The sequence below is a fragment of the Abrus precatorius genome, unplaced genomic scaffold (assembly GCF_003935025.1).
Source record: "Abrus precatorius isolate BTA unplaced genomic scaffold, Abrus_2018 Scaffold6, whole genome shotgun sequence".
Lineage (NCBI taxonomy): Eukaryota > Viridiplantae > Streptophyta > Magnoliopsida > Fabales > Fabaceae > Abrus > Abrus precatorius.
Window position 1 is genome coordinate 7876345 of NW_020874406.1, and position 10113 is coordinate 7886457.

The window sequence follows — 10113 nt, forward strand, 5'->3', positions numbered from 1 at the left end:
CGGAAAGATTTGCCCTGTAAGGCTACATAAATGCCCCTCTAAGACACTCGTTTCAGCACAATTTTAGTATTTCATAAATTTATTAAAAATTATAAAAACATGAGACTTACTTTTAATTCTTAATTTAATAATTTCTTAATTTTTTCCATATTTTTTAATAAAGTGTATTTAAAAGATCTTCTTAAAAATTGGATTTTTTTATGATTTTTTTAAATTACAGAAATATGAATTTTCTAGCAAAATTAGAAAAAACCAAATGACATTTTCAAACGTCATATGTATGTAATTTTAAAAGAAATACGATATTTCGGTATATATTATATATAAAAAAATAATTTTCTAAAAATCATGTTAAAACTATCTATATAGGTTTTGAGTTGGTTTGGATAAGTGACATGTGTGGCAGTAAAATAAAATGTTGTTACAGGTGATAAAAAAAAGTGGAAAGCCATGACATTAGGGTTGTGGGTCAATCATTTTTGGTCAAATTCAATTCACTAAAACTTAATTTGTTCCTAGGAAACCATTTTTAATTTGTTCCTAGGAAACCATGTTTGCCTAATGCCAGTCTTGGACTTATCGTCAACGAGTTTTGGGAGTTAGTAGTTTTGTTTATACAACCAGCACTTGTATTAACAAGAATACAATATTAACAAATATACTCTTAAGGACCTTAAATATCAAAAGATGGTATTATACTCATTTGGTTACATAATTGAAAAAAACTTTAATAGATTAAACCTTGGTTACGACGTTCATCATCATAAACTTAGTAGGAGTTTACAATTTTTAGATATTTTCTTTTTACAAACATATACTTTGTATCAAAGTTGTCAATACATAGTCATAGCCTCTAATTACTCTCTCCAATGTGAAAAGCTGAATAAAGTTCTTTATCTATAGTATTTCAAGAGTAGTGTTACATACTCTTCTCTACTTCCATATTGTTTGACATTTCTTTAAGATGTATTTCCTTACCTAATTTTATTTGAGTTTCTTTTTCACTTCATTTTATGTATGCCTTTCAAGTTACTTTATTTTATTTTTATTTCTACAACTTCTTTTTATTTTAATTTTATCCTTTTTCATCCAATAAAAAATATTAGAATAGAAAACTTACAAAATAAAAATAATCAAAATCAAAAAGTTAAAATCAAATTAATTAAAAAAACATAAAAACATAATAATGATGAAAATTACTTGTGCCTAAATTTTGTGAACCTACCTACTTCCTATAGCCCTAGAAGAGTTATTAAACAAAGGATGGGAGTGATGTGTTGTGCTAATTAAAAAATAATATACAAAGAAGATTATTTATATTTTTTAAAGAAGAAGACATCAAAAAATTGTTGGAAAAAAAAGAGAGATTTTTCGAAAAAAAAAACTAAGAAAATTTGAAAGAGAGAGACACACATTCAATCAAAATGCAAAAAATTAGAAGAGACAATTAGTAATTCATTTGAGATCCAATAAAAATAAAATTTAAAGAGCAAAAAATAAACTAAACTTTATAAATACAAATAACTCTTTTTTTTCTTTATCTCAATTTAGTGTTGTTAAATGGTGATTATGATGACACCATGAAAAAATAGTGTGGCAACTTTAGTTCCATTCATGATTTGTTATCCAAATTTTAACTTTTCATGAAGTTGCTTGTCATTCAAGCTTTTGCAAGTCATAAGTATGGTGTCATGAAATTTTTTTTTTAATTTTAAAAGGTAATTCATTTCATCCTTATATTTTCTTGTCATTTTTTAACTCGACTACCTACAACCATCTCTTTTTTTTTTTTCCTTTCTCTCTTTTCTTTTTTTTTTTTTTTTGCAATTTTCTTTTTACTTGAATTATGTTTTTTTCTCTCGCTGTCTTTTTTTTAATTTTGTTTTCTATTCCTCTTTTTATCTATTTTTTTTCTCTTTCTCTTATTATTTTTATTTTTTTCTACTTTTCCCATTCTTCATTTCTCTATTATTCTCTGATATATTATCATGATCTAAAAAAAATGATTTATCAAGTCCTAAAAGTTCATATTACTAAAACATAATTGCTTCAAAACGTATAAGCTTTAAAACAAAACAGTTATTAAATCAGGTTGGGATGAATCTTGTACATCTCTAACCATAATGTTTTTTATAGGAGACAATCTTGCACAAGTCAAGTAAGATTACCATACATGGCAAAACTCTTATTATGAATATTTAACATAGATGTATGCATAGAAACTCAAATTTAAACTATCGGTTAAGTTGGTTAGGTTAAATTGTTGAAGTGTTAATGACCAAATAAGAGCTTATGCAGCTTAAAATAATTCTCATTTTACAAGCTAATTTTTAGAGTTAAGTCTTACTCTAAATTTAAGATGATTTCAGACTTTATTATAGATATGATATTGGCTCAAGTTTTTTTATTTTTTATTTTTTTGTTTAGTACAATTAACCTAACCTGTGAAATTTTCAACACAACTTTCCCAATACTACCTACTTGATCCTGCAGCTTTACCATTGTAATATTATAAAAAAAAACAACCAGTCCTATAATTTCATCCTCCAAATCTTCACTTATAAGCTAAGTTTTTAGGTTAAGCTGAGCCTTGGAGTAAAATAGCATGCCAACCGATACACACCCTCAATGGTAACATAAAAATTATATGAAAATGAAATAAAATTCTTGAAGGATTAATTTAAAAATCATGAAGTTTTTAGAGAAAAATTATTTGCGGCTATCTAGCACAGTAGCACTATATGCCTTAATTAAACCAAAGTCAAATGTATTAAATGAAAGGAGCGAAAACAGAATTGATTGCTTGCAAACAAGAACACGAAATAAGAGACATAAAATGCCATTAAAAATTAGCTCAATTTGGGTTACAGATGTGATGTTCCACTTTGCACAGACAAACATCTTTTTGAAAAAATAGCAAAAAAAATTACGAAGATGTTAATGATGTCGCACCCTTGTATTTTAGTATCCAGAAATTATTGGTGGAGGAGGTGACCTATACTCAGATCCAAACTGTGGTGGGAGGAAAACATCATCCCATGTTGGTGGTGATGGGGAATGGACGGGGGGAGGAGGTGAGTGAACTGGTGGAGGTGGAGAATGAACTGGTGGCGGTGGTGGAGAGTAAACGGGTGGTGGGGGTGGGGAATGGACTGGGGGAGGAGGTGAGTGAACTGGTGGAGGTGGAGAATGAACTGGTGGCGGTGGTGGAGAGTAAACGGGTGGTGGTGGAGGAGGAGAGTGGACTGGTGGTGGTGGAGGAGGAGGAGAGTAGACTGGTGGAGGTGGAGGAGGAGAGTGGACTGGTGGTGGTGGAGGAGGAGAGTAGACTGGTGGAGGTGGAGAGTAAACAGGTGGTGGTGGAGAGTGAACAGGTGGAGGTGGTGGTGGTGGAGAATTAACTGGAGGAGGCGGTGAGTAAACTGGGGGTGGTGGAGAATGGACTGGAGGAGGTGGAGAGTAAACTGGGGGTGGTGGAGAGTGGACTGGTGGAGGAGGAGAGTGGACTGGTGGTGGGGGTGAATGAACTGGGGGAGGTGGTGGTGGAGAGTGGACAGGGGGAGGTGGAGGAGAGTGAACTGGTGGTGGTGGTGGAGAGTGGACAGGTGGAGGTGGGGAGTGGACTGGTGGGGGAGGAGAGTGGACGGGAGGTGGAGGGGAGTGAACTGGTGGTGGTGGTGGAGAGTGGACTGGAGGAGGAGGAGAGTGGACTGGAGGTGGTGGTGAGTGGACAGGTAGAGGTGGTGGTGAGTGGACAGGTGGAGGTGGAGGACAACGAACTCGAGGTGGGTGTGTTGGTGGCTTAGCCTTTGGTGTAGGTGATGGAGTTGGCTTTGGTGTGGAGGGGACATGCCTTTTCTCATTGTCATTACCACTGCCTCCATCACATTGCTTGCTACAGTCCACAGGGCGAGTTATCACTGCCAAGCATTCCTTCGCTGTCTTTTGATTCCTCCTTCCTGATAAACAATTTTTTGAGTCATCCACAGCAACCAATGATTTGGAAGAAGACACACAAGCTTGAGCTTCCCCATTGAAGTAGTTGTGAGAGAATGTGAAGTTTTTCAACGAGGGAAGTTGGCAAATGGTATTTGACACATAGCCCCTCAGCTTGTTGTGGGCAATGTCAATGACTTCCACATTCTTCAGTCCTGATAGGTTAGGCAAAGTCCCTGTAAACCCATTGTTGCTAACATCCAAAACAGTCACATTTTCTAACAGTCCAAACTCTTGAGGGAAGCAACCTCCAAGGCCATTTCCCATGAACACAACCTCATTCAAGTTCTCCATCTTTCCTATTGACTTCGGAATGCAGCCTGTGAACTTGTTGTTAGCAAAGGTTACAACCGAGGCCTTGGATTTTCCTAGAGTCTCTGGGATCATGGATGTGAAACGGTTGTTGTTCAAAAATATTGCATCAAGATCCTTCTCAAATAGCTCTGGAGGTAATTGACCTTCAAAGTCATTGAATCTGATATCCAAGTACTTCAGGTTTGGCCATTTGAGGACCACAGAAGGAAAACCACCAACAAAACGGTTGTTACTTATATCAAATTCATGCATATGTGTGAAATTCTCTAAGATCTTTGGAACGATTCCACAGAACCTATTGGAGTTAATGTGGAAAAGTGCAATATCTTCCAAATGAAGTAACTCTTCTGGGAGGCGCCCAGCAATGTCCCCATTGTTAAGATCAATGCCAGCAACTACATCCAATGTGGGGTCGTGAGGGGCAGGAGCACAAAACACACCATTGTAGGAGCAAACATCTTCACCAACCCAATTACCAGTTATGTTCAAAGGGTCAGAGTAAATAGCCTCTTTCCATGCTTGAAGAGCAACATGGGCTTTCTTGAGCCTTTCATTTGGACAAGTATTGCTAAATGGAACATCGTCAATTTCTGGTGCTGGTGCAGGTGCTGGAACATCGCCAACTTCTGGTGCTGGTGCAGGTGCTGGAACATCACTAATTTCTGGGAAAGTTGTAGGTTCTGTTGGATCTAAAGGAATACCTCCTACTCCAAAATGAGCATAAGAAAAAGTTGAGAGAGAAGATACAAAAAGGGAAAACAAGAGGTAGCAACCTAAGGCCTTGTTTGAACAAGGATGAGCCATTGCTGACCACCTTGGTTGGCCCAAGGCAACTTAGGATGATGTCGGAAAGAACAAAGGGTGGTTTATATTGAGGAGGAAGAGATGAAGTTTGTTTTGTGGAAAGCCGTTAAAGGATTGTGGAAAAATAGCTTGTTGCTACTTTTAGTTCCGAATGTCATGCACTCTCTAAGCTATAACCTCAAATTTTGGCATGCATGTACGTTGTGATCATGATGAAATAACCTGTGTTATAAAACAAGTCAACTAATAATAAATCGATTGACTTGGTCGTTTTTCAACAAACTAAGTGCTAATTTTGCATTGATTTCAAATATAATATCAACGTTAATTTTCAAATGAAATAGTGATAAACAAGGGAGAGATATATTTGTATTACAGCTATATTTTATATATATATAATTAAAAATAGAAAACTTATTAAATATAAATCATCAAAATCTAAAAGTTAAAAAAATAATTAAAAAATTCATAAAACTAAGAGAATTTTAGAGCTCTTATTATTTTAAAAGAAATACACCATAAAAAAAGTTAAAATAATTAAAAAAAATATTACATATATATATCAATCAAAATTTGTTTAAAAAAATGTCAATTTTTATTTAATTCTTTTAGTTCTTACACATAAGTCAATTGTAACCGATCTTCTTAACTAATGACATTGTTGAAGTTTAAAGTTGATTATAATATACTGTAGCACAAATATTGATTATAATAAATTTTTATTACTATGTAAAATTCGATTATAATATATTTTTTGGACACTTTATTATAATAAAAGTTTATTTTAATATATTTTAGTTTAAAAAAAAAGTTGATTATAGTAGATTTTAGAGATTAGTATGTTTTGAAAATGTTTTATATTATTCTTACTTAAATATTTAAGATTATTTTTCTTATAAAATGATATTTATTTTTTATATTTTAAATATATATTTGAATATTTCAAAAATTATTTTTCTTTAATTTTAAAATTTGTAATTAAACTTTTTTTATAAACTAAAAGCATACTAAAATGATAGCTAATATGAAACGGGGAAAAACAACTAATTGCGCAGATTTATGGAATTAACGTAACGTGTCTCTAACTAATTAGTCATATAAATTCTTACTACTACAAGAACTATAGCAACATCAGTATCACAGCATGTCCCTGTCCGAATCACACACAAGTCTATACTTAAGCTCACAACAGAAAACACTGTATATCACTATGTTACATAAATTAATTGTCAATGATGTGTGACTGATAGCATTTAAAGATGACCCATCAAATTAGTTTGACTTTTTGAATTTGTGTTTAAATTGAAATTTGTATAGGTTTATAAATTTTTAATATATTTCTAAATACATTTAATTATTTTTTTTATTGTTAGCATATATAATTTTAGATTTAAATTTTTATTTATTTATTATAATATTTTCAATAATTTAATTTAATTAAATATAAAATGAGAATGACTAAAATTTTTCACACTAATTTTTTCTCTATTTATCTCACCATTAATTATAATATATAAAAAATATGAACATAACATTTTTTTCATCTCACTATGATTTTTATATTTAATCTCAAAGTTTTTATAACATGATAATGTAGAATCAAAAGTTATATATTTATAATATGAGACATTTTCAATGCTACAATCAACTTTTATTTTGAATTAAAATATATTATAGTTGACTTATATATTGCTATAGTGTCCATAGAAATCTATTATAATAGAATTCTCTATTGTAGTAAAAATATACTATAATAGATTTCTACAAGATCATTATATCAAAACGTAGGATTAAGCAAGTTAATTATAATCAACTTCTATATAAATTTATTTAAATTAATTTCTATTAAATACAAAATTAAGATATTTTTTAAATAGATTTTGACCGAAATCTATGTCTAATATTTTATTTTTTTTATTTTTTTTATATTAAAAAACCTCAAATTATTGTCTCTAACTTGAAAAGTTGAATAAAGCTCTTTAACTATACTATTTCAAGAGGGATGTTTTGAGCCTTTTTTTCATTTTATTTTATTTATACCTTTACTTTCTATAACTTCTTTTTATTTTAATTTTATCCTTTTTCACCCAATACAAAAAAAATAAAAATAAAAAATTTATAAAATAAAAATCATCAAAATCTAAAAATTAAAATCAAATTAATTAAAAAATCATTAAACTAATCAATAATGACGATAATTATTTGTGCCTAAACTTTATGAACCTACCCCCTCAACCTACTTCCTAGAGCACTAGAAGATTTTATGAAAAAAGGATGGAAGGGATGTGTTGTACTAATCAAAAGGGTAACACACAAAAGAAGATTATTCATTTTTTTTAAAATAATTAAGAAGATTTCAAAATGTTATAAAAAGAATAGATTTTTTAAGTATAAAAAATAAAGTGAACAATTGGAAACAAAGAGGCACACATTCAATCAAAATGCAAAAAATTAAAAGAGGCTATTAGTAATTTTTTTGGGATCTAATGAAAATAAAATTCAAAAAGAAAAAATAAACCAAACTTTATAAATACAAGTAACTTTTCTTCTTTCTTTATCTCAATTTAGTGTTGTTAAATAGTGATTATGATGACACCATGACAGAATGATGTGACAGTTTTAGATCCATTTATTATTTATCATCTAAATTTTAATTTTTCATGGAGTTACCCACCATTTAAACTTTTGCAACCATCATAGATATGACATTATGGAAGAATTTTTTATTTTTTGCATTTCAAACGTGATTCAAGGTTTTTAAGGCCTTTTTTTTTATCATTATATGTTCTTCTTCTAAATGTCACATGTTATCCTTCACCTCTCTATGCTACTACCCCACCACACACTTGTTTTTCCAACTTTAACTCCGACCACATGCAACCATTATTTAAATTCTAGCACCAACTATATAAGTTTTGGTGATCACATATTTTAGGTATTTTTTATTTTCATTTTTTGTTGTTTTGTTCTATACTCTTTTACTTTACCTTTCTTTTCTTTTTGTTATTTTCTTTTACTTCAATTATGTTCTTTCTCTCTTTGTCTTTTCTTTTCTATTCCTCCTTTCATCTATTTTTCTCTCTATCTTTTTCTTCCTTTTGATTCTCTATTTTTTCTAATTTCTAGGATATTTATAAGTCCAACTCAAAATCAAAACAAAACATTTTCAAATCCTTACTTAAGGAATTGTAGTTTTGATATTGGATAGAAATTATGTCATACTATGTCAAAGAATGTAACCAACAAAATTCAATGTAACTAATGTGTTAAAAATTTGAAAACAATATTTAATGGCAAAGAAAGATAATATTTATCTTGCCTAAAATATTTTAAAAAAAATTTAAATAAGAGTTGTGAACCTATTTGAAGAATAAGAAGAATAATGAAGAATAGTGATGAAGATAATATAAATAAGGGAAGATTGAGAAATTAATAAGTTTAAGCACCTAATAATGCTAATGACAAGAAAAAGGTTGCATTGAAAGGTCCTATTATTTTTTTATTTTATTTTTGGTAGATAGTTGAAAAGTGTAATTGTGAAGAAAAAAAATGAAAGGAGAATTTGAAGCAAACAAGTATAAGAGAGACGTGTGGTAAAGAACTTACCGCAAGGGTCCACTACTATATAACTCGATCTTGAGCTTAATAATAAGTGTGTCTAGTTATAAACATAATTGGAGTGTCTTTAAACAAGTATTTATCATTTTATTTTTATTTTTGATTACACAAGTATTAAACAAGTGTCTTTAAACATTGTTCTTAAATAAAAGTTGTCCCAAAATAGCATGCACATCAGGTGTCCAGTTTTAATATCTAATTGCAATATGTTAACAGAATAATTTGTACATATTAAAAAAGACGTTTCAAAGTTGTGTCAACAGAATACTTGCCATAAGTACATCTAAAATAACCATAATATATTTTGTTCATTGTTCTGGGATAACAACTCATCAAAATTACATTCACACCAACAAAATAACATGTAGGTTTCCAGTATTAATATCTAGCTGTGCAATCTGAGCAACAGAATAATGTGTACATGTAAACAAAGAGGTTTAACATAAGTTGTGTCAACATAATCTTTTTCATAAGTACATCTAAAATAACCTTAATATGTTTTGTACATTGTTCTGGGATAAAAGCTGTCCAAAATAACATCTAATTGTGCAAAATAACATGCAGTTGTCTAGTGTTAACATTTAACTGTGCAAAATAACACTAACTTTGCAATTACATCCAACTGACAGCAATATATCATGGATTACATCCAATTGTTTTGTATATAATGTTGCATTTGTACATCCAAAAAAGAAAAATCCTTATTCCCTCTAAGTTAAGCTAGTTGCATCAAGATGTGCAGTAGAAATTGGGTCAGCAACAACAGCTTTAGATTGGCTTGCAGTAAGAACTGATGATTGTGATTCTTGTGGAGTGTTTGTTGAACCAAGTTGTGCTCCCCTTGGTCTTCCTCTTCCTCTTCCTCTTTTTATTCCTGTTTCAGGCACTTGGTTTGATGGTTCCTATAGAAAAAAAGACAAATTGTTAATAATATGAAAACAAAATATAAAATCAGAATGCTATCACTATTAAATTGTTTATCTACTTGCTAAGCTGAGGTGTTTGGACAAGTAGTCCTATTATGTCCAAACACTTGGCAATTGTTGTATTTGTTTTGGCCTACCTAGTCCCTTCTTGTAAGAAGGTGGTAAAATTACATCCTCTTCTATTTGTGGCCATCTATTTTGACCATTAATTGGACTAATATAATGGTCATAACATCTCAAATATACTTCCTTACTATAATATTGATGAGCATAATAGATTAGATTTTCTCCCTTATAAGAAATTGCAACACAAGCATGTCTACATGAAATACCAACCAAACTCCAAAAGTTACATGAACAATTATTTAAGGTGAGGTCAACAACAAATTTTTCTGTAAAAAAAGTATGTGTGACCTCAAATTTTAACTCCCCAACCCATGTAGGAAACCGATTT

The 10113-nt window shown here is 30.6% G+C and overlaps 1 protein-coding gene across 1 annotated transcript; it reads right to left on the reverse strand.

Annotated features, from left to right (window-relative positions):
- Window positions 1-2961: 2961 nt before the first annotated feature.
- On the reverse strand, window positions 2962-5115 carry LOC113870095 (pollen-specific leucine-rich repeat extensin-like protein 3). Its single transcript, XM_027506694.1, has one exon. The coding sequence runs from the start codon at window positions 5113-5115 to the stop codon at window positions 2962-2964; it is 2154 nt and encodes a 717-aa protein (XP_027362495.1).
- Between the last annotated feature and the right edge of the window lie 4998 nt (window positions 5116-10113).